A 23,812-nucleotide genomic window follows, 5' to 3' on the forward strand; every position below is an offset into this window, starting at 1 on the left:
CCGGCTGCTTTGAATCTTTTGAAGTCGCCTCTCTTATTATGATTAAGCAATCAACATTTTTGCCAAATGAAATCTTGATAAATGCATTTCTGAGTCAAAAAATAACATTACACACATGTTAAACATATCTGGAAAACGAGGCAAACATGGGTCTATTTGTCTGCAAGTGGATGCTTCAGAGAGGGGCGGAGCAAGGAGCTTGTGATGCGCCCAGCATCACAAAAACGTTACAGCGTTTTTTTCGTCTGCTCCTGATTCACAAGGATTTGAATAAATAAACACTCAGAAAGGCTTAATTTTTTTATTTGTGTCCTCCATCATGAGAAATATGCCACAAGAACATGTTGAAAACACCAAAAACATAATTTTTATTGTGTTTTGGGTGTGTCATTGTAGAATAAAACTGTAAACTTCACTTTTAAACAAAGTTCATTAAAGGTAATGCTCAAAATCTTGCAGGAAATAAATAGCAAGAGTTTACTTTACTTCAGAAAATAACTGAGGAAACTATGTGGTAATTTTAGTTACAACCTAGCTCTCTTTTTTTGTCACTGTTATGAATCAAGGAAGATAATAAAAGAATTAATGAAATGTGTTTATTCAAGGATTTATTTGTTTTGATTTGTATTGACAATTTGGTTTCAATGATAATTTTAATGGAATTCTATTTTTTAGGAAATCTTACAGTTCACATAATCGCTGAAATAATCTCAAGAAATCCCGGGGGGAATTTGTTAGACTGCGCGTGCCAACGGGCTCGTGAACGCGGAACCTGCTCGTCGCTCCGTCCTCGCGGCTGGTTGGACAACAACCGTGCAGCATCCCCGCCGCGTCATCCCACCTCAGCCAATCAACGCGCAGCTGGACGCAGCGCTCCTGCTGCTCCGTACAGTAGCAGCCCCAGAAACAAGCATCTGAATTTCCTCCATCTGAATATCAGATCCGCTAATTTCCGGATCGATTTTAAGGGAATATTTCTCCTCTAAATCTGAGGGAAGATGGACGACTGCGCCAGGATTGGAGAAAGCTCGGATGCCATAGTGACGGATGACTCTTCTGTGGATGACAGGGACGTTCAGCAAGCTGGCCAGAGGTGGGCTGGTCTTTCTTAATTGTGATTTTCCCAGAAACTATGACCAAATCAGTGATAAAATAAAATAAAATAAAAAAGATGAAGTGAAGTGTTTTATCATCTGCAATTAAGAAGCTCAACCTCCTCAGATGTGTTATAATTTATATTGACAAACATTTTACATTTTATATTTTTCTCATTTATTTTATATATTTTTAGAATCAGATGTGATGAAATCCATGTGGATGTGATGCTGCTGTTTGCTCTGCTCTGCACAGTAGTGAAAACGTAAACCACACACCAATCTGAGATCTGCTAAGTGTCATCCTCTCTGTTGTCAGACTGACACTCACTTTGTACTTTCCTGACAGCCCGACACCAGCAGAAGAAGAAATATCCACAGTCCATCCCACAGGCTTTTAGCACAAAACATGCTTCCTTTTTGCTCAGGAATGAGGTGCAGCTCTTCTCTCTCTTTATTTTTTTATTTCTTTGGTGTCTTTTTTTCACAGCTCAGTTTCAAGCATGAATATTTTTTTTACTTTTCTTTTTTTTTTTATTACCCGTGAAGGTTTTAAATCACTGAAAACATGAAGCCAATGAGCAGCTGTATGCTTTTAAGCAGTTTTCTTTTATTTTAAAGCTCTTGCGACACGATAGTAAAAGTATGACACATTGCATTTTTGATTCCAGCATTTTGTGAATTTTCTAAACCTTTGATTTTAAAATTGTGGTTTTTTGTTCTCATTTTAGTGCCAATTGTATTGATGGATTGATGTCCATCTGGGAAAAATGGAAATTAGAGAAATGCTGCCTTCGTGTACTGCTGGCATTATTGGAAAAATGACTGTCCGACTCAAAAAACACACATGAACATCAGAAAAACAACAAAATCTTCAGACATCACATGAATGCAGAATCATTTTCTGTACCTAAACAAAGGTTAATTTATCCATAGAGCACCAGAAGAATTAAAGGGAAAATAAAATATTGATGATGATTAACAATTTCATTTAGTCCAGTTTGGTCTGAAATAATTTATTGGGCTGCATGTGGGCCCCCCAGGCCTTAGTTTGCTTCACCCTGATCTAAACCCCTAATGCTGAGTCTTTGATTTGGATTATTGTGGAATCGACAACATTACCTTCCTTTTTCAGGCCGGACGCTGCCCTATGCCTCTGAAACTGTTGAGCGTCTTTGTCCTCATCAGAAACCTTGTGTTGGTTCTTGACTATGTCGAGATTTCCCTTTGCGTCCAACTTTTCTGGTGTTTCACACTTTAGGTAATTAGAATCAGAGCCTTTACTGTTTTTTTGAATCATTTTCCATTTTTGTGCCAAACAACGACTTTTCCTTTTAGAATTTTATTTGAAGCCGGGATTAAATGGCACTTTTTTGTGGGGTCTTTATTTCCTTTATTTATTGTGAAATGGCTAGCAAAAAGGAAATTTAGGTTTAGGAAACCTAAGTTTAGGAAATTTAGGCTGAAGTACAAAAAAAAAGGAAATGTAACTGTACAAAAACATGGCAGTGGCACCAACACATGTAACACACTCCAGCAACCATGAGCGTCGTAACTATTACTCGCACATCCACGGGCCGCTGATCTCAGCAGCCATCTCTGTCAGTCTGCATCTTATTTCTTCTACCCTCAGCGCGTCCTCAACTCAGAAAATTACAGCTACTTAGACTGCATTGCACCCTCTACTGTTTCTTCGCATTATTAGACACTAAACTTGTTAAACTCGGAAAGTGATTTATAAAATTGGATTTCTGGTTACAATATAAAAAAGTCTGAATTATGTAAAGCATGAAATAGTTAGAGAATCTGCTCTCATTGTGTTTGGAGACTCCATGAGTCAAATGGTAAACCTCCATGAAGGGATCCATGTATAATTTAGGGATCTTAAATTATTTGGTACTTTTTGATTTTCTGGCTCTACAGTACATTATTTATTTGTTATGTCGCAACATAATTGCAAAACATCCCTCATTACTTCCACTAATCTAAAGGAGCAGTCTGGCTCCTGCTCTGTTTACTCTTGTCGCCATGGCAACACAGCAGAAATGATGGCTGAATCAGGTGCGCTGCAGGAAAACAAACATTTGCTGCAATTATGGAGAAGCTTTTTCTTGTGGTTTCTGGAACGTTGCAGATTTAGATACGCAATGTTAGTTTATTAGCAGTTGTGGTTTACTCTAACAGTTAGAAAAAAACAAATTTGGGATCTGATTCTTTCAAATAACATATTGTTCTCTGTCTCTCTGCAGTGCTCTGCATCCTGATTAAAAACTAATCAACTGCTGTGATGGACTATAAACCTGTTAGATGTCTGAGATTAATTGACTGAAGTCACTGGAGTTTATCCCAAATTTCTAGTATCCTGAACCCATTGAATCCCTTTCAGGTTCATGGGGCTGCTTAAAGACCCACTCTGAGTAAAATGGTGGTTTTAACATGTTCTTGTGGCATTTTTTTAATGATGGAGGACATACATTTTGAAAACTTTATTCAAATCGTTGTGAATCAGGAGCAGACCAAAAAAATCTCACTTGAAAAAGCCTGTATATGTGACGTCAAATCTACTAACAACAGGCCAAAAGCTCTTACCTCCGCTCCATTCTGATGCATCCACCTGCAGAAAAATAGATCCATGTACATCATAATTTTCCTCATCCGAGCTGGAATCTCGCCCAAAACTGCACGGCTGGATAGCTCCAATATTGCAATTTTGTTGCACCGCTAATATAATCTTGGGGTTGTGAGTGGCTGTAAGCTTGCAAGAGAGTAGTAAACAGGGCCTCTCAGTTTTGGGTGATGGGAAAAGGGGTGAGGTTGCTCTGTACCAAGAGTCTCACCCACAACCGAGAGGCGAACTTCTAATGAACGAGTGCTGCTCTGCAGAAGCCGTGTCTTCTAGTGGGACCTTAGATGCTGCAGCCAGCTTGTTAGGTCATCCCAAGTTCATCCCTGATGTGGGAGGAGAGTATTCCTGATTCAGTTTCTATAGTTTTGGGTTGTTATTTAGTTGGCTTTGCTTACCCCTTTGTGTTTGATGTTTGGTTTGAAAAGCTTTGAGCCTCAACCAAAATGACAGCTCGTCAAATAAAAAATAAATAAAGACTTCATAAAAGTGTAGTGGTCAGTGCTCTCGCCTCACGGCGAGAAGGTCCTGGTTTGAATCTTGGCTGGGACCTTCCTGTGTGGAGTTTACATGTTTTACCCCTTGTTCTCTGGGCACTTTGGCTTCCTCCCACAATCCAAAAACATGCTTCATAGGTTAATTCAGGATTTTGAATTATGAGTGTGACTGGCAACCTGTCCAGGATGCACCCTGCCTTTGTGCAACAGTAGCTGGGGTAGGCTCCAGCAACCCAGTGACCCTGAAAGGGGTTCTGAAAAATGGATGGATGGAAAATTTGGGATAAACTCCAGTGACTTCAGCTATTTTGGAGCACGTCTGGATTTATTCGATCTCAGACTTCCAGCTTTCCGGTTCTAAGTTGTGAAAACAGTCTCCAAATCCCACGCATACTTCATTCTCCCTCATCCCATTTCGGCTTTAATTGGCCCTCCTTGTGTGCATTCACAACAGCCTGTTTTTTCCAGAAATTCATTCCTCAGCTCACTAGTTCTGCTGATCTCTGCACTTCTCTGCATGTGAGACGCAGCAGAGCCAAGGACTGGAATCTGGAAACGGAGAATCTGCATCTTTGGCTTCTGTGGCTCCTCTGCCAATCCTATCCTCAAAATGACGTTAAAATGAGTTTGTGACTCTCTTTTCCTTCTTTCAGCGACATTCCGGTTCTTTCTCTGTGCCCCCCCGACGGGTCTGCTGAGACCCAGCTGGCAATTAGCCAGTCTGACAGGGAGCTTTGTGACAGCTGCAGCAGCCTCGGCAGACCCTCTTCCTCTTTCCAGCTTTACCACCAAGTACGTCTGACCTTTGGCTGCATTGTTGTGCAGCACGGATGCATTTATAGCCATAAAAATAGGGGCTGCATTTGGGAGGCGGTGCCAAATAAAGTCATTATGTGGCCCAGAAGACCGAAATGTAAAAGGAAAACTTTGCAAACTCATCTAAAAATATAATGATAAGAGAAATCAAGATATTCTAGTTCATATTATTCCTTCAGGTCATGAAAACAGTTTATTTTTATCAAGCTAAAAGCTAAATATGATGAATTTAACAACACAAGATGTGCCGACAGTGCAATATTTAACAATTATGAGGCCAAAAGTAATGGAGTAGCTCCGAGAAGAGACATCAGAAATAAAAAGAAAATATATGAACTAGTGAAAAATTAGTAAATGAAAAAATAAGTGCAAAAGAAACAGAAAAAGAAATAACTTCTCTTAATAAAAATTATCATTTTAAGGTTTAGGTTTGTCAAAGCGACTTTTGCAGAGACATTTGACTGTACATCCCATTATTTTGAGCTTTCTCCCGCTATCAAGCACAGTGGTGGAACTATGATGGTTTGAGATCGCTTTTCTTATCAGGTATTTTAAAAGCAGTTTTGATCAGAAGGTTAAGTGTAGTAAAGGTATTGTACATGCTGATAATTTCAAATAGAAAAACAAAAAAATAAGAAGGTTTGATATGAAAATCTTAAGTATTTACAAATTTTACCCCAAAATGTTTACATTTTATCAATTTTTGCTCAGTAAACTTACATTAAATTATTGCAATTTTTATTTTGTTTTTAAAATATTTTTTGTCTTTTAGATGTTAATTTAAAAAATCTGACATTTAGGTTTATATTTTTAAAATTGAAACTGACATTCCTTTCATTCTCCATCCGGTACATCATTTCTTTTGTTTTATTGATTTCTCCTCTAGGTCCCTCACTGCCTCCACGATTCAACAAAGCAGAAAAAATGCCGGCACTGCAGCCCTTGCAGTTCGGCCAAACCGCACGCCTGTCATTCAAACACAGCAGGTTGTCACGGCGAGGGAAATGTTCTGGTCAAAGTGGGACACAGCAGCGGTTCTGCCCATCAGACATCGAGTCACGGAGCGGTCAGATGTCACTGGCTCCACGGGTCAAATGAGAGCCGGGCACAGAAACCGAGGCAGCATCACGTGATCACAGTCAGGTGAGTTTATCAGCAGGAACATCTTTCATTCCAATACTCAAAAAAACTTGTGCTATCATGTCTGTATTTTGTTTTTTGTTATTTTCTACTCTTCTCTCATAGGCCACATCAACAATTGGTAAACTGTACTGTACTGAATCTGAACAAAATCTAATTAATAAAGTGGTTTCCATCATTTGTCAGGAGATAAAAGAAAAGAACAAACTTTAAAAGTTCAAAATGCTGCTTTGAAAAAGTGGGGAGCGAATGCAGAACAAAACGAAGTCAGTGAGCTCAGCGCAGCATCAACAGATTGATGCTAGAACAATTTGGTTAGAAGTTATTCTATATAATAAATTTGTCAAAAGTTATTCCAAGGACTTTTACTTTTAGATTAGAATAGAATAGAACACATTTACTTTTTAATGTGCCTAAGACTTTTCAGTGGTTCTAACCTGACCTTAATCTTATAAATAAATTACAGATTTTTGGTTACCATTGTTCAAAAATAATTCCTTACCTTACATCATTATTCCCTCTTAATTATAAAGTGTTCCATAAGTCCTCTAAGACTAATTTCTTTCTTTCTTATATTCCTGTACCTGCAGGATGTAGAATATGCACAAATACAGAGCATTTTTATGAGGTGCATATAATGTAAAAACTACCATAATATTGTTTCAGTTTTGGTGAAGTGAAAGTACTCGTAGGCAAACGGAGGAGCAAATCCCAGTTTTAGTCTGTTGGGTCCGTAGAAATAATAGATACAGGCATTGTGCCTTCGAAAAACGACTCTACCTAATAAATAGCAAGTTAAAATGATGGCACCTTGCTCACAATATGACAGCAAATACCTCTGTGATACAGGAACACAGTAATAAAATTAAAGCCTTAGGTCTTATGAGGACCAGCAGGACAACAGTCTGTTAGGTTCATACGGAAAAGGTGAAAAAATTCCGTATGTGGCATTCTTTAACCCTTAAATCTCTTTGTTCTCTGACAAATCAAATGTGGTAGTCTGATCAAATACTCAAGCAAGTGGAAATGGAAAGAGTTAAAAATTACTTAAAGTTCCTAAGTAATGGCTTACAGTGCATTTGTACTGCAAAAGGTGATACAGTAATACATTGCTTTTGTAATCCGTTACTCACTTGCAACACACTGTCCAGTGTACCCTGCTTTCAACAACAGTGGCAGCAGGGATAGGCTCCAGCAACCATGTGGCCCCTAAAGTGATTACCCAGGTTTAGAAAAAAGGATGGATGGATGGATGGATGGATGGATGGATGGATGGATGGATGGATGGATGATTTACACTAAAAGCGAGTGATTTCATAACACACTCGTATTCTAAAAATGAAGCAATCCCGCATGGTTTTGTTGTTAAGATGATTTAAACCAATAAAGTTGGACGTTTTTGAATAGTCTCAGGATGTCAAACTGTTGTGTTTCCTTTCAAGTTTCCATTTCTGTTACAAATTGTGTAGTTTTATTAAATCGTTTCTGGTCGTTCACAGATATGGACGACTTTGCAGCCTCCTTAAAAGGTAAGCAGTGAAACCTGTTTTAGTAAATTTTCATTTTTTCTGTTCTTTTTTTAAACATTTGTTTTGTAACACTGAAGCCTTCTCCTCTGTGCTTTTTTTCGGGCAGTTACTCCCGATTGATCGTGGACTATCCATCACTGCTCCTGCTGGGCTGTGCTGTTCTGCTGCTGGGATGCTCACTGGCTGGATTTCTTATTGGGCCTTTGCCAGACTTCTCTGACCCCATGCTGGTAGAAAACAAGACATATTTTTAAAATTGCTGAATCAAAACAATAACCCAACAACCCTCCATTAGAGACAGATCTCAGATAGACACCCTGCTAGACTATGACGTGGAATCGTATGAAAAAAAGTGAACTAGTGGTCATTTTCTCTTGGGATAATCACACAAACTCAAATTTTGTCCGTAACATTTTTTTTTGTACATCATTAATACCAGAAATAAAAGCTTTTCATACTAAAAATCCCAGAAATCGTAAATCAAAATTGTTTTACATTTATCACAAAGAGTATGAGACAACAAGTAAACTACTGGAGCATAATCCTAAAACGGTACTCAAATTCATTTATATTTTGGCATTTTTGTGGCAACAAATACATTTGAATTTAAAAAGAAAAAACTTGATTATTTCTGTACATTTTTAATCTTCAACTCACCGATGTGTTTTGACCCAGTTCCGGACTTGGGACAAGCACATGGAAATAATGAAGTGCGCCCCCATGTGGTCGCGGTAATTCCCAGCATGTACATTATTTGTCTTTCTTGATTCACTTATAGCCTACTGACAGCAATGCACATTTGTCCCCTGTAGGACTTTTCTAAACGGGAATATCTCCAAATAACTGCGAGATACTGAATGAACCTCTTTTGGTTTCTACAGAGGACATTTGGGGCTTTTCAATGATACCAAATGTAAGGGGTGGGACTCTGAGATTTAATGATTATTCGACCTAAGAGGGAACAGCTGAAAGACAAAAATGTTCGGCTGCCTGGTTGCTGTCTGGGATCAGTTGCTGTAGAGTGCCTTAGCCAAATCCCACGTTTGTGTCTTCAGGGTTTTGAGCCGCGGGGAACGTACATCGGAGTTCGGCTGTCCAGCTTATCCAAACTGCAGGAGAACACTGGTCCGGGGAAAGCCATGACTGCGGTACCGCAGCAGCTCAGTGGAAGGTCAGCCGTTTCAGTTTGTATAATAGATGTGTAGAATTTTTTCATAAAGACAACTTGAAGGCAAATCTGATCCATCCACCCTCTTAGTGTACATGTACTCAAAATTAACTAAAATAGGTTTTTATTTCCGTTTCTTTGGATTTTAGTTGAACATTTTCTGCTAAATCACAAATGCAAATACGATTGGTTCTTATTAAAGAACCCTAATAATTTTCTTTTGGAAGGGTTATAAAATAATGCATTAAAATGCTTTGTGCTGCGTGTTTTTCAGTCTTTAAAGGGTCTAATTCATATTTACTAACAATATATTCAGACGTTGCAGTATTTTTAGCTGAGTAGAAGCTAACGCTAACACTTTTTCTGAGAAACTTTAAGGACATGTGTTCTGTTGTGTCTGTAAAAAGGCTGGAGGACGTCTTCAGTCAAGGCAGTAATGGAAGTCGAGGTTCTTCCAGAGGTCTTTTTAAGAGGATGTTGGCTACAGACGCTTCACCAGACGCCTTCCTCTGTGATGCTCCAGGTGAGAAAATGCCGAGCTGTCATTATTTTTGTTAACAAGGCTGTTTTTATGCCTCTGAATGATAAATGATTTCACACATGCAAACTTTGTGGTCTTTTTTAAACTCGTGTTTTTTCCCTTCAGCTTTGACGCTGTTGCTCTATGTACATTTTTCTTTAAAAAATTTAAAAACCACCATTTTTCTTTAAAAAAGAAAAATGGTGGTTTTCCAGGACATGGTTTCTGCAGAGCAGCAGGTGTTCATTCGAATTTTGTGGTGGGACTGTGGTGGGACTGGTGCTGAGCAATCCCGCCCCCTTACCCCTCCCCATTGCTGAGAGCTCGGAGGAGGAAGCTTGTGACCCACCCAGCGTATTTTTTACGTCACAAATACGATCTTTTTCAAACAGCTTTTTTTTTGTCTGCCACTGATTCACAACATTTTCAATAAAGAAATACTCAGAAATGCCATTTTAATCTTGATTTTCTTTGTATATGTCCTCCCTCATGATTAAAATGCAACAAGAACATGTACTTTTACAACTTTTACTGTTCTAGAAAGATCTGCAAGCAAACTAACTAGCAGTTCAGACCTAAGAGTTTGTGTGGCTCGACTTTTCTTCCAATCCCTGCTGGCTGTTCGGCTCATTGATGTTGAATCCTTTTCTGCCCTCAGGCGAGAGTTTGGCCCGACTCGTGTTTCGATCCGAAAACTCAGCCAGTCTCTGGAGTCTTAAGGCGATTCAAGCCATGTGTGCAATGGAGGAAGCGAGGGTACGTTCTGCTCCTTTTGTCATTTTAGACAAAACCTTTAATCTCTCTTTCATCTGCCATCGATTCCAGTCCAATAAAAATAAATCAAATAAGTAAATCTTTATTTCTTCGTTTTGTGTGAATCAGATTCGCTCGCAGGTCAAATTCCAGGATCTGTGCCAGCTGCACGTGAAAGCCGAGGGAACCAGGAGAGGCTGCTGTCCCAGCTGGTCTCTAGGGAATTACTTGGCGGTCCTTTCTAACGCCTCCTGCTGCCTCAGCCTCAACGCCCAGCAGGTTCTGCAGCTTCCTCTCTGTTACAAAACAAATGCAATTTAAGAATTCAAAGCCTGTGTTTTTTTTTATTAAAAAAAAATCTAGCTGAATTGTTCTGAAAGAAATATTTAAAGTAAAGTTAAGACAAAACTTTTATTTATAGATGCTTGAAAAGAATTTCTCATCCTGCTTGTTTCTGATTTGATAATACTATATTTGCACATGTTCTTTTCTGAGGACTCATAGTGATGGAAATCCACACATCCTTCTTCTTTCTCTTTCGGCTTTTCCCATCAGGGGTCGCCACAGCGAATCATCCTTTTCCACCTCACTCTATCATGGACATCTTCTACCCTAACATTAGCCAACTTCATGTCCTCTGTTAAGACATCCATGTATCTCCTCTTTGGCCGTCCTCTTGCCCTCCTGCCAGGCAGCTCCATCTCCAACATCCTTCTACCAATATATCCACTATCCCTCCTCTGAACATGTCCAAACCATCTCAGTCTGGCTTCTCTGACTTTGTCGCTAACACAGGCAACATGAGCCGTCCCTCTGATGTACTCGTTCCTTATCCTGTCTAACCTGGTCACTCCTAAGGAGAACCTCAACATCTTCATCTCCGCTACCTCCATCTCAGCCTCTTGTCTCTGTCTCACTGCTACCGTCTCTAACCCATAGAGCAGAGCTGGTCTCACCACTGTCTTGTACACCTTTCCTTTGAGTCTTGCTGGCACTCTTCCGTCACACAACACTCCTGACACTTTCCTCCAACCGCTCCAACCTGCCTGCACTCGCCTCTTCACCTCTTTTCCACACCCCCCATCACACTGAACTGTTGACCCCAAGTACTTAAACTCCTGCACCTTCTTCACCTCAGTCCCCTGTAACCTAACGCTTCTACCTTGATCCCTCTCGTTCAGACACATGTATTCTGTCTTACTACGACTGACCTTCATGCCTCTTCTTTCCAGAGCAAACCTCCACCTCTCTAGCTGTTCCTCCACCTGCTCTCTACTCTCACTGCAAATTACAATGTCATCCGCAAACATCATTGTCCAGGGAGATTCCTGTCTTACCTCGTCTGTCAGCCTGTCCATCAGCATAGCAAACAAAAAGGGACTCAAAGCTGATCCTTGGTGTAGTCCCACCTCCACCTTGAACTCCTCTGTCTGACCTACAGCACATCTCACCACCGTCATACTTCTCTCATACATGTCCTGAACTACTCTGACATACTTCTCTGCCACTCCAGAAGACCTCATACAGTACCACAGCTCCTCCCTCGGCACCCTGTCATACGCCTTCTCTAAATCTACGAACACACAATGCAGCTCCTTCTGACCTTCTCTGTACTTTTCCATCAACATTCTCAAAGCAAAAATGGCATCAGTGGTGCTCTTACGGGGCATGAAACCATACTGCTGCTCACAAATCTCCACCTTCTTCCTAAGCCTGGCTTCCACTACTCTTTCCCACAGCTTCATTGTGTGGCTCATCAACTTTATTCCCCTATAGTTGCTGCAGTTCTGCATGTCACCCTTGTTTTTAAAGATCGGAACCAGAACGCTTCTCCTCCATTCCTCAGGCATCTTCTCACTCTCTAAAATCCTATTGAACAACCTTGTTAGAAATTCCACTGCTGTCTCTCCTAGGCACTTCCATACCTCCACAGGTACGTCATCAGGACCAACGGCCTTTCCGCTCTTCATCCTTTTCAGAGCCTTCCTAACCTCATCCTTTCCAATCTCTGCTACTTCCTGCTCCACAACAACCACATCTTCCTCCCTTCTTTCCCTGTCATTTTCCTCGTTCATCAGCTCCTCAAAATACTCCTTCCATCTTTTCTGTACACTCTCCTGAGTTGTTAGCACCTTTCCATCTCTGTCCTTAATCACCCTTATCTGTTGCACGTCCTTCCCATCTCTGTCTCTCTGTCTGGCTAGCCTGTACAAGTCCTTCTCTCCTTCCTTTGTGTCTAACCTGTCATATAGCTCATCGTAAGCTTTCTGTTTGGCCTTTGCCACCTCTCTCTTCACTCTACGCTGCGCTTCCTTGTACTCCTGTCTACCTTCCTCAGTCCTTTCTACATCCCACTTCCTTTTAGCCAACCTCTTCCTCTGGACGCAGTCCTGTACTTCCTCATTCCACCACCAAGTGTCTTTACCATCTTTCCGCTTTCCAGATGACACACCTAGCACCTTCCTACCTGTTTCCCTGATAATTTCTGCTGTAGTTTCCCAGTCCTCTGGAAGCTCATCCTGACCACCCAGGACCTGCCTCAACTTCTGCCTAAATTCCTCACAAGTTTCTTCATTCTGTAGCTTCCACCACTTGGTCTTCTTTTCTGTTTTCCCTCTCTTCTTCTTCCTGACCTGGAAATCCACCTGGAAATCCACACATCCAAAAGGTCAAATTTGCTGTAAATGAATGACCTTACAGATCTCATCTAATTCGGATCTCTGCTGTATGTCTTTCTAACCAGGTTTCAGATGCTCTAAAACTTCTCCAAAAATGTGCTCCTTACTACCATGAGGGGCGTCTGGTGGAGGCCTGCGTGGAAAGACCGGCGCGTGGCAGCTGCTTCACCGTGCCCTCGCGCTGCAAGCAGTCCCGCGTGGTTTTCCAAATCCTGCACTTCCTGGTGGACAAAGACTTCCTGGGCCCGGACACCGTAGAGTACCAGATCCCCACACTGAAGTACAGCCTGATGTTCCTGCCGGTGGATAAGGGCGAGCCAATGATGGAAGTTTACATGAACAGCCTCGAAAGCAGGGATCTGACCTACAATAATACAACCATTACTGGGATTGATTTTGGGATTAAGAAGAGTCTTTTCAAGTACTACCTAACCAGAGATTTGGTGTACCTAGTTTTGGCTGTTTTTTGTCTTTTGTTCACCATGGTTTTATATCTGAACTCTGTCTTCATCGTAGCGTTATCGATTCTTTCGATCGCCGGCTCCCTCTTGACGTCCTATTTTTTCTACAAGGTGGTGTTTCGCCTGACTTTCTTCCCCATGATCAGCCTGTCAGCAGCTCTCATTCTCTTAGGAAGCTGCTCCAATCAGGTTTTCATCTTCAGTGACTTCTGGAATCTGCATCTGATGCAGAATCCCTCCGCCTCGCCAGGGAAGAGAGTAGCCAGAGCTCTGCGTGAAGTTGGCTATTTGATTCTAGCATCGGGGCTAACCTCTAGCGCTGCGTTTTGGTCGGGTTACCTCAGCAGTATCACAGCGATCAGGTGTTTCTCTGTCTATCTGGGTACCTCATCGTTAATCAGCTCCCTCTTGTCTCTGATTTGGCTGCCATGTGTGTTTACGTTGCGCGATCGCTACAGAAAGGCCCATCCCGCGTCTTCGGCCGCACAGGGATGGAAGCCCTGCTGCTCCAAAAACACAGAGGGCTTCTGGGAAACAAGCTCTCACAAAAAATGCCTTTTCATGGTCTCGCAGAAGCTGAGAGAAGTCAAACGAGGCCTCACAGACACTTCCAGTTTGTTGTTCCTGAAAATCTTGCCCTGTGGAGTGATCAAGTTTCGGTACATTTGGGTGTGCTGGTTTGCCGTTCTGGCGGTGGGGGGCACGTACATGTCCTGTGTGGAGCCGGGAATGAAGCTGTCAACCCTGGAAAGCCAGGTCGCTCAGCTTTTTCGCTCCAGTCACCCATTCGAGCGGTACGATGCAGAGTACAGCCACGTTTTTATGTTTGAGAGGCAGAAGCGTGGCGAGGATAAGCCCGTCACATTAATGCTTGTCTGGGGTGTCAAACCAACCGACAATGGGGATCATTTAGACCCAAGGAGCAGTGGCTCACTGGTCCTTGACCTTGACTTTAATATGAGCCACCCTGAAGCTCAGATATGGCTGAGGGATCTGTGCGGACGAGTCCAGAACCAAAGCTTCTACTCCTCTCCATCCCTGGAGGATGAAGACCTTGTGACAGAAAACATCTGTCTTGTGGATCAGCTGGTGCGTTGGGTCTCTTCCAGACGGTGCTCGGAAAGCCATTTCTGCTGCAGTGGCGTCCATTTCCCATACCCCCCCGAGGTTTTTGAGAGCTGCCTCAGCCTGATGCTGGTGGAGAGGTACACTGAGGGTCGTCCACCGCCAAGTGACAGCCTATACTTCCATCTAGACGGCAGGGTCGCGGCCCTTGTGCTGTCTTTTAAAACCACCTACCTCTACAGCTTCAACTTCAGCAGGACCAGCGTTTTTTACCAACAAATCCTGACTTGGTTCAACGGAGAAATGTCTGGAGCACCACAAGGACTGGAGAAGGGCTGGTTCGTTGGCCCGTTGTCTCTTTTTGATCTACAGCAGTCTTTGAGCACAGAGACGCTGGTTGTAGCTGGCTCCTCTGTGGCTTTCACCTTTGTTTTGCTACTCCTGACCACATGGAACATTGCACTGAGCATATATGCCACCGCTGCCGTCGGAGGGACAGTGTTCGTCACGGTTGGCCTCCTCGTTCTCCTGGAATGGCAGCTGAGCGGCCTTGAGGCTCTTTTCATATCAGCAGCTGCAGGGTTGTCTGTCGACTTCGTAGCTAACTATTGCATTTCCTACAGTTTAGCTCCTCATTCGGATAAAATTGGAAAAGTTGTGCACTCCACTAAAAAGATGGGGTGTCCTGTAGCAATCGTTTCTGGTGCATTCTTCTTCATGGGCGTCGTTATGTTACCTGCCACAGCCTTACATTTCAGGAAGCTTGGCATCTTCTTGTTTTTGGTGAAATGCGTCGCCTGTGGATTTGCCACTTTCTTCTTCCAGTCGCTGTGCTGCTTCTTCGGGCCCAAGAGACGCTGCAGAACAATACAGCTGCCATGTCTCTCAGAGCGGGCAAATGGTGCCCTGACCCCTTGCCCCGAGCCTGGTTCCTCGTCATCCTCGGCTGCAAACGGGGCCTTTGGAAAGTCCCATGTTAGACGGAGTTATGACAGAGAGCCGGACGGGTACCTTTACCCCCATCACCAGCGCCAGCAGAAACAGATGGAAGGTGGGGACGACGTGAACAGGAGGGCGGAGCAGTACGAACTGCAGCCACTAGCTTATCGACTGAGCGACAGCTTTGAGAACAGCACCTGCACCAGTAAACTGTCCAACCGACCGTCTGTGCTCTCTGATGAGATAGAGTATTGTGAGGGAGAGTTGAGCAACACCAGCAGAGACAAGGAAAGCCATGCGATCTGCCAAGCACCTCCTGCTCTGCAGACCTCCTCCCCTTATAGGGAGCCCACTTTGAAAAACGCTGCAGGAGACAAGCTGCTGTGTAAAACATGCACAGCTGCGGTCAAGGAGTGGAGTGGCACACCCCGCTCCGTATCATCAAGCTTCATCAGCCAAACGCTGGATACCTCTGACCAGCTCTTACCCTGCGGAGGCAACAACGTTGTAGATGGCGAAGGTCAGCGTGAAGAGCCCCTCCTGTACTGCTCTCAGAGCTCCTGCGAGGGTTTGGAGGATTCCTGTGACACGTGCCTCAGTGACGTCGAACCGGGGCCCCCGTGCCTCGACAGCACTGCCGAGGTCCACCTGCAGCCGGGACATCTCAACGGCAGGCGAGAAGCGCTCCGGCTCTCGCTGAGGGAAACCGTTTACGAGGCCGGCAGCAGGGACTGGCTGAGCCGCAGCGAGGAGGTCGTCATTCTACCCAACAGTAAACCGGACTTACCCGACGTTTGGATAAAGAGGGATGGACAACAAGAGGCCACCTGCTAGGGCGAGCCGGAGGAAGCAAGAAAACACTGTGCTTTCATCACTAACTTAAAATAAACCACAGAAATATAATAAACTGGAAGAAAACTTTCACTGAAGTTTTATGTTATTTAGATGTTGCCGGCGACATTTCAGGTGTAAAAGGTTTGAAACCAGAATTTTAATGCCAGTGTTGCCATTCTTTTGACTACCGTAACTCTTCAACCAGTTACATAATTCACCTAATTCCAGCAGATTCAGAAGAAAAGCGACTTTACGACATTATAAAACTCTTAATGATAGTAACGTGCTGTATTTCGGTGCAAAGCCGATGTGCCAGTATCAACTGGTTCACGTTGATCTCGTAAATGGTCGAAAAGTCATGCTGGGTCGAATAGCATGTGTTACTTAGGTGTCACCAGCGATACTAAAGCTTCAGCTCCAGTGTTGACATTACCGTAATTCTTCGACTATTTAGGCAATCGACGTAATTCAAGCAAATTCTGTACTTCATAAAAGTACATTTGCACTGATGTGCTAAACTTTACAGTGGTGAAGTGCTTACGCAATCAACGTGAATTGGCTGATACTGACACGGAGAAAAGCGGTTTTGGCGGTATGCATTGTCGCTTTTCTCAGCGTCACAATCCGTTGGAATTACATTAATCATGTAAAAGGTCAAAGAGTTACGCTAGGTCAAAGAGAGCCTATTTAGGTGTCGCTGGTGACGTCTCCGGTGTTAAAGGCTTAACACCGGAGCTTTAGCTCCGGTGTTAAGCCTTTGTTGACATTCTCTTGACTACCTAACTATTCGACCATTTACGCAATTAATTTAATTACATCCGATTCTGAGGCGCAGAAAAGTACATTTGCGGTGACATGCAAAACTTTACAGTAGTGAAGTGTTTATGCAAGCAGCATAAATACGCTGATTTTATCAGAATCTGTTGAAATTATCTTAGTTGCATAAATGGTCAAGGAGTTCATGTATTTTGAAGACTGCGTGTTATTTAGACATTTCTGGTGTTGAAGGGTTAATAACAAATCTTTTAGGAAGTAAAAGCCAACTTCACATGTGACATAGGACAGCATATCAGGGTAGAGGTTTATTTGAAATAAGCCTGGTCTGTGGTGTTTTTAATTCCTAGTTGACTGCGTTTTGATGAATTGTTTTAGAGCAGGAAAATGCGAGACTAGGACTGATAAACGGCGGGCCAGAGTGGAAGCTTTCCATTCAGAAGCATGCACCACTTGAAACCACAGTTTATTTAGCACTAACTGCATCTGCTGGACTGACCGTGTGCCTCAGACTTTATACTTTTCTGCCTCTGATGTTCTTTGGAAAAAACAGAACCTTTTAATTTTTTTTAAACTAAATTCAAGTTTAATTCCCAAAGCTCAATATGTTTCAGTTTTAATGTAGATTTCCAAGTTACAGTGATAACTATTTGAGTAGCCTTTTCTAAATTTAAGCTAAAAAAAAGATACAAATTAAAGAAATGCAGCATTAATGCTGGTTTTATTTCTAGGAGAAGCTGCAGGTGAATCTTTTGCATGATTTGACCTTTCTAATAAATTTGCATCTGCAATAATGCGGTTTCTTGAATCAGCACAAAACAAAAGGTTGCTGCTGTTGTCACCATTGTAGAAGTACTTGTGGCTGCAGCAGCAGCAGGAGGTCCCACTGAGGTCTCTCCGGACCTCTGCATTTGAACTTCTCAGTCCACGAAGGTCGTTGCTGTTTCTCCAGCTGCGACTTAGCCTAACGTGCCTGCTCTCAACCAATCAAACCTTTTGTCAGATTATGTTTGTGTCCGAATTCCCTCACAACTCCAACTAGTGTCCATTGATACTCCCTAGATTGGTAATTATAGACCACAATGCATTGCATTTGAACATTTTTTTAAATAAATCATCCAAGTTTTCGCCAGCAAAACACAATGGATTTATTAATAGTTGTCATAAAATGATCGTACTTATTGGGTTTTTACTTCGGCAAATGGGTGATGTCATTTTTGCTATTTAAAACAAAAAAAGGAGTGAGTAAGGTGTTCAAATTGTGTTAAGTATCATGCCAGACGCAATTCGCACGTTTGGGGCATCATATTTCAATGCTGAGTTAATGTACAGACACGATCTGAGGTCCTGCGGTGGGATTTGGGCAGCAGACGTGGCTAACCTTTAGGCTTGTGACGTTTTCTGTGACTCCATCAGGGGGTTGAAAAAAAAATCCAATATGGCCCCCTAATGTGAGGATTTTCGTCCTGTACTTCCATCCACTTTCTTAACCTGCTAGGGCCGCGGGTGACTGTCCCAGTTACAGTACTGGGCGAAGGCAGGATGCTCCCTGGACAGGTCCCAGCCTGTCACAGAGCCCATGGAGCTGTGGTGATTGAGCATCCTACACTAGCCAGCCACCTGGTAGACAGTGTAAAGCAACCGCCGCCACCCAGGGTCCCCGGTTGACTGCCCAGCAGATGAACAGCCGCTGCAGTTGCCATCATAGCAGGCGCAATCACTCCAGGTCCATGGGTTTATGATGTTACTCTCATTTTCATCAAAACAATAATTTAAAAAAAATCCTCCAGTTTTATTTGTATTTCCTCTCTCTGGTAATGCGGGACAGAAATTCTGTAAACTGAGCCGTAGACAGAAGCAGCATTTACAACAGCTGTCACATTCAGGTGAGATTTAATGTACTGCCAGCGTCTCTGAAGGATCTGTTGAACCCAGACACGGCGGCGTGCTTGGCGGCACCTCTGTCCAAAGCACACAAAGCCAAGCTACTCACTCACTATCATTCATGTTTTCCATGGTGTGGCAACGAATGAAATCCAGAAAAACATTGGCGGTTCACATTCACGTCTGACGCCTCTTTTTTGGCGTGCGAGTCGCGTCCGGTGTGAACGCAGCTTTAGGGCGTAGTGAGGGAATTTAGACTTAGAATCCGTCTCCCTCAGATGTGATATGGGGCCGTGCATCACGCAAAACAGAAGCTTCCAGTTACCTGTGTGTGTGTGTGTGTGTGTATATATGTGTGTCAAAGGCTACTTTTTCCGTCTACTGTCATTTTAAAAAATGTTAACCAAGTTTCGGTGCCGAAAAAAACCAACGTTTATGATGATTTGAATGCTTTATATCACCTGCTTATACATGTTTGGAGCATAATGGTCTGCCTCTCTGTTGAAACACGGCCAGCAGGTCAAGTGTTTTTATCAGCTGTTTCTGCGTAGCTCAGTATTCCTGACATAAACAGCATGTGCCAAATGTTTTTTAGCACTCAAAGTGTCTTTTTGTGCCAAATGTTTACTGTAATTTATGTGATCTTGATTCTAAAAGGATAATGAAATGGGTGTGATAGAAGTTTAGCATGAATGGATTAAATATATATGTGAGGGGAGTTTTATCCATTTTTACTCAGAAATTTATCTTTTATTTTCCTGCACAGAAAGACCTGCCTTCCAAGATAAATTGTATAAATTACATAAATGCAAGGATTATAATTTGGATTGTATAGAAGTATCCCTATTGATAATGTTTTTTTTTGTCTGGAAACAATAAAAAAAAACTTGTTTTCCTGCAAGTTTCAAATCTTTATTGTTTTTCCTTTTGAAAGTTCTGCTGTCAAAAAACAGCAACATAAAAAAACTAAGAAAAGAAGTTTAGCTGCTTTTGCTTTGCAGCTTCACCAAGGTTCTACCCAGTCCTCTTTGGCCCACTCGGGCAAACGTGTGAAATACTCAAAGTCCGGTCCTTTGTAGCGTAAAGCGTGGAGATACATGATCAGTTCCTTCTCAGTGGGATCTGGTCGCACTATTTTACATTCACTGCATAAATGGTCTTGACTTATTTTCGGGACATCAGCGGTCTTTTCGCTTCCGTTTGCTGTCGTTGGAGGTAGATTAATGGAGTCTTTGACAGAGGTGCTGTCAGTGATCACATCTGTCTCGTCACCACAAGGATCCACTTGTTGCCGACACTTGTCTGTAAAGTTTTTCTCGGCCACTTCTTTCCCCCCTGTGAGGTCATTCAGCAAGTCTGGGTTTTCCTGAGAGCGATGCTCTTCCACCAGCGCTTGCAGTATTTCCTCGTCACTCTTTCCCACAACTCCCCCTTTCCCTCGGTTAGGACCCCAGGCAGAAGAGCCATAGATCGGATCGTTCAGGATGGGGAAGCCCAGGAACTGAAGGTGAACTCTGATTTGGTGGGTGCGGCCTGTAAGCGGTGAGCAACGTACGACACTCGTTTTCCCGTTGAAGCTGAGCCTCTGGAAAACCGTTCGGCACTCTTTTCCCTTTGGGTCGACTCTGCACAGACCGACTTTAAAGGACACGACCAGAATGGGTTCCTCGCAGACCAGTTCACCTTCAGGAAACTCGCCCTCCACTCGACAAACATACTCCTTCTCAATCTGAGGAGACGAAGAGAGGCGTCACTTTCAGAGAAAACAACAGTTTGGCTCAAGCGCAAGGCTTCTTGCACCTACCTCTCTGTCTCTCACCATCTTGTCCAACTTCTTGGACGTCTCGACAGTCCGGGCAAAAAGCAGGACACCGGACGTCAGCCTGTCCAGCCTGTGGACGGTGTGAAGCTCCGAAACGCCATACTCTTTGCCGAGAATGAAAATCACAGTGTTGTGGCGGAAGCGGCCACACGGGTGGACGGGGATGGACGCTGGCTTATCCACCACCAGCACTTGGCCGTCATCCACCAGGATCTCCAGGGGCGTACCGACCACAGGAGGCTCATGGCGGTGGACAGTGTTCCTCATGTGGTCATTATTCTGCAGAATGGACACAAAAATTCAAGATAACCAGGAACAGCTGGCATTCAAATTTATTTAAAATATCCCACTGGAGATATTTTGGATCATATTTATAAGTGATATGTCTGGTTATTACTTTGCATCACGGGAAATAATTGAAGGAATTACGTCAGAAACAACATTTTCAGGTTGTGAAACTAGGTTTTTGGTGTTTTTTATGCTACATTTACACCAGCCTCACAAGTTTCAATGAAAAGTCTATGCGAACACACGTAAATGTGCGTTTTGGGCTTACACATTAAAATCTCTCGCATAATTCTCAACACGTCGCTACACAAGTTTATAGGTCTTTTTTGGTGGGGGGTTCTACATATAAAATGCGTGGCCATTAAACTTGTTTTTAAACCAGTTACCGTAGTTCAAAAGCGCATTCTCAAACGTGCATCACTTTCTGGCGATAGGGGAAATATATAAAATAAATTAAGCTTAAAATAACATTTCTTGGTATTTCTTTATTCAATTGTTGTGAGTCAGGAGCAAAAGAAAAATGCTGTCCAAAAAGGAGCACACGTGATGAAGGGGGTGTGATGGGCAGTAAGCTAGCGGGAGAGCCTGTAAACAGAGAGCTCTCAGTAACAGGAAGGGGGCAGGGTTTCTCCGTGCCAGTGGTCCCGCCCACAACTCAGAGGTGACTTTCTAATGAACTACTGCCGCTCTGCAGAAACTATGCCCTAGAAAACAACAGTTTTTCCCCCCTTTTTGTGGAGGGTGGGGTAAGAACAACATAATTATAATAAAAAGACCCCTGGAACCATTTTAAAAATAGCTGATTAGAGTAGGTCTTTAAGCTTCCAGATTCCGACCAACCTTGAGCACCACGGACAGGTCCTCCACAGGCGCCTCGTTGAGCCGGATGCGACCCTCCTTGGCCGCCTGCTGATAATACTCTACGGTCTCCGCCCTGAACTCGCTCTCGAACACTTCCAGCAGGCTCTTCCCGATCCAGCGCCCTTTGCAGTAGGTTTTAAAGTCAAAATAGTAAGGATGCACCTTCCTCAGCCCGCCGTCGAAGTAGTAGGACGTCTCGCTGAAGTGCTCCTGGCTGAAGCTCACGCCCGGGTTCCGTTTCTGCGGTGGTGGAACGTACCTCTCGCCCGGACGTAGCGTCTTCCCTCCCGCGCCCCTGCGTTTTTTCCCGCTGACATTAGCCTCGGAGTCCTCGGCTATTTTGCGTTTGCCTGTAGTTGCGCGCGTGCTCTCAACCTCTGACACCACGGGCTTTGAGTCCGCCGGGTTCTCTCGAGCCGGTACCTCCGGTTCCATCATTAAAACGCTTCTCCGACAGGAGCAAAGCCCCCTGGGAATTCGGTTAAACTCAAAAAACGAACAAATGCGAATTGTCCGTCTTTTAACTTCAGTTTGGATAAACACGCTGAACGGTAAGCTTCTACCCAATATACCAGCATGCATTGCGGTGTTATTTGACCGGAGGGTTTTCCGTTTTCTACACTTCCGGTTCCGGGTCGACGCTGGGCAGCACGCTTAGCTTGCAGTTCCCAGCAACTTACAGCCGACCATGTCCCTAAACCAAAGCCTGGCGGTGTTTGGACTAAAATACATTAAATCATCGGCTGATGTCTTGATGGAGGACGTGTCAATCATTAAGATCCAGCAGAAACTTATGCTGGAGCGACTGGAGGAGGAATTAAGTGATTATTTACTACTCCTGGACCAGCAGAAAAGGCAATAATATCGTGGAACGACTAGACAATTAATCGGGAGGCAAATTCGACGAGGATAAAACCAGGGAGAAGGAGAGGAACTCCGAGGAGCAGTAGGTGGATGTTTACCTTAAGTTTAATAACAGGATTTTATATGAATCTTAATACCATCAAGTTATTCCATTCCCCAACAGGAGTCTGAAAAACCAGTGATCACCAAGGTTTGAGAACAAAATAATGTGGAAATTGCCAGGAAAACTGAAAGGGCAGAAAATTGCGAACACTGGGGATGAAACTGTAAAATATTGATCAAAATAAACGGAACACCTGAGCTGACCAAAATTATTGCATTTAACGACATGGGAGAGTGAAATATGAGTCCAAGAAAATCATCATTAGACAGCAGAGCTCTTCACTGGATTTAACTCCTCAAACAAGGACATCAAATATCAACTAATGTCAGCTGTAACTGGGATCAGCAACAAAAAGTTCTGAACTGTGAACATCTTGACCTCAACATATTCAGTTCAACGGATAACAGCCTGCAGAAAGAGTTACGGACTTGCATCAGATGTGTGACCATGATTACTGGAATAGTGTTCCCTCGTTGATTGTGAATTTTTTAAATTCTTTATGCATAGTTTTTGGTGTCCTGAATGACTGTTGATCTTGTCAATCAATCTCTGTGCCGTGTCTTCTGTAAATCTTTGATTTGACTCTAAAGTGCTGTACCATACTGTGTATTTTAGGTTTTCCTCCTCAACAAAACCTACCATGTCATCCAAACGTGCTGCACCGTCAAAGGCGCCTGCGGTAGCACCCAAAAGGCAGAGAAAGATGCTAACTGTCACCCAAAAAGTTGGACTTCTGGACATGCTAAAGGAAGGTAGAAGTTACTCTGCCGTAGGGCGCCATTACGGATTAAATGAATCGACGGTGCGCTACATAAAGAAGGAGGAAAATAACATAAGGAGGACAGCAGCAATAAGCTTTAACAAGGATGCAAAAAGGGTTGTAACTGTCCGCAACAAGACCATCATAAGAATGGAGTCTGCTTTAGCTTTGTGGATCAGTGACTGCAGGAAAAGGAACATTACGCTGGATACCAACATTATCCGCACAAAAGCCAAAGCCCTTTATAAAACTCTTGCTGGCAGTGATGACGTACATAACGGCAATGAGCAGGGTGATGTGGAGCCCAGTCCATCAACGAGTGCTTTGCACTCAGAACCA

At 43.2% G+C, this 23,812-nt stretch overlaps 2 protein-coding genes across 3 annotated transcripts; one reads left to right on the forward strand and one right to left on the reverse strand.

The window, feature by feature from the left end:
• Positions 1-863: 863 nt before the first annotated feature.
• disp2 (dispatched RND transporter family member 2) lies at positions 864-19,685 on the forward strand. Of its 2 annotated transcripts, XM_078940309.1 has the most exons (12): positions 993-1,093; positions 1,292-1,360; positions 1,444-1,529; positions 4,868-5,006; positions 5,917-6,173; positions 7,670-7,699; positions 7,806-7,929; positions 8,755-8,870; positions 9,275-9,390; positions 10,046-10,143; positions 10,270-10,419; positions 12,884-19,685. In XM_078940309.1, exons 3-12 carry the CDS (start codon positions 1,504-1,506, stop codon positions 16,115-16,117), a joined length of 4,290 nt encoding a protein of 1,429 aa, XP_078796435.1. In that variant the 5' UTR covers positions 993-1,093; positions 1,292-1,360; positions 1,444-1,503; the 3' UTR covers positions 16,118-19,685. The 2 variants fall into 2 exon arrangements, with proteins under 2 accessions (XP_011488641.2, XP_078796435.1); XM_011490339.4 differs by lacking the exons at positions 1,292-1,360; positions 1,444-1,529 and having other exon boundaries at positions 864-1,093.
• rpusd2 (RNA pseudouridine synthase domain containing 2) lies at positions 19,663-22,328 on the reverse strand. Its single transcript, XM_004082271.5, has 3 exons — positions 21,726-22,328; positions 20,580-20,876; positions 19,663-20,504 (listed from the first exon to the last, which is right to left on the reverse strand). Exons 1-3 carry the CDS (start codon positions 22,326-22,328, stop codon positions 19,779-19,781), a joined length of 1,626 nt encoding a protein of 541 aa, XP_004082319.1. The 3' UTR covers positions 19,663-19,778.
• Between the last annotated feature and the right edge of the window lie 1,484 nt (positions 22,329-23,812).

Source organism: Oryzias latipes, chromosome 22, assembly GCF_053564925.1.
Source record: "Oryzias latipes strain Hd-rR chromosome 22, Olatipes_Hd-rR_3.1".
Lineage (NCBI taxonomy): Eukaryota > Metazoa > Chordata > Actinopteri > Beloniformes > Adrianichthyidae > Oryzias > Oryzias latipes.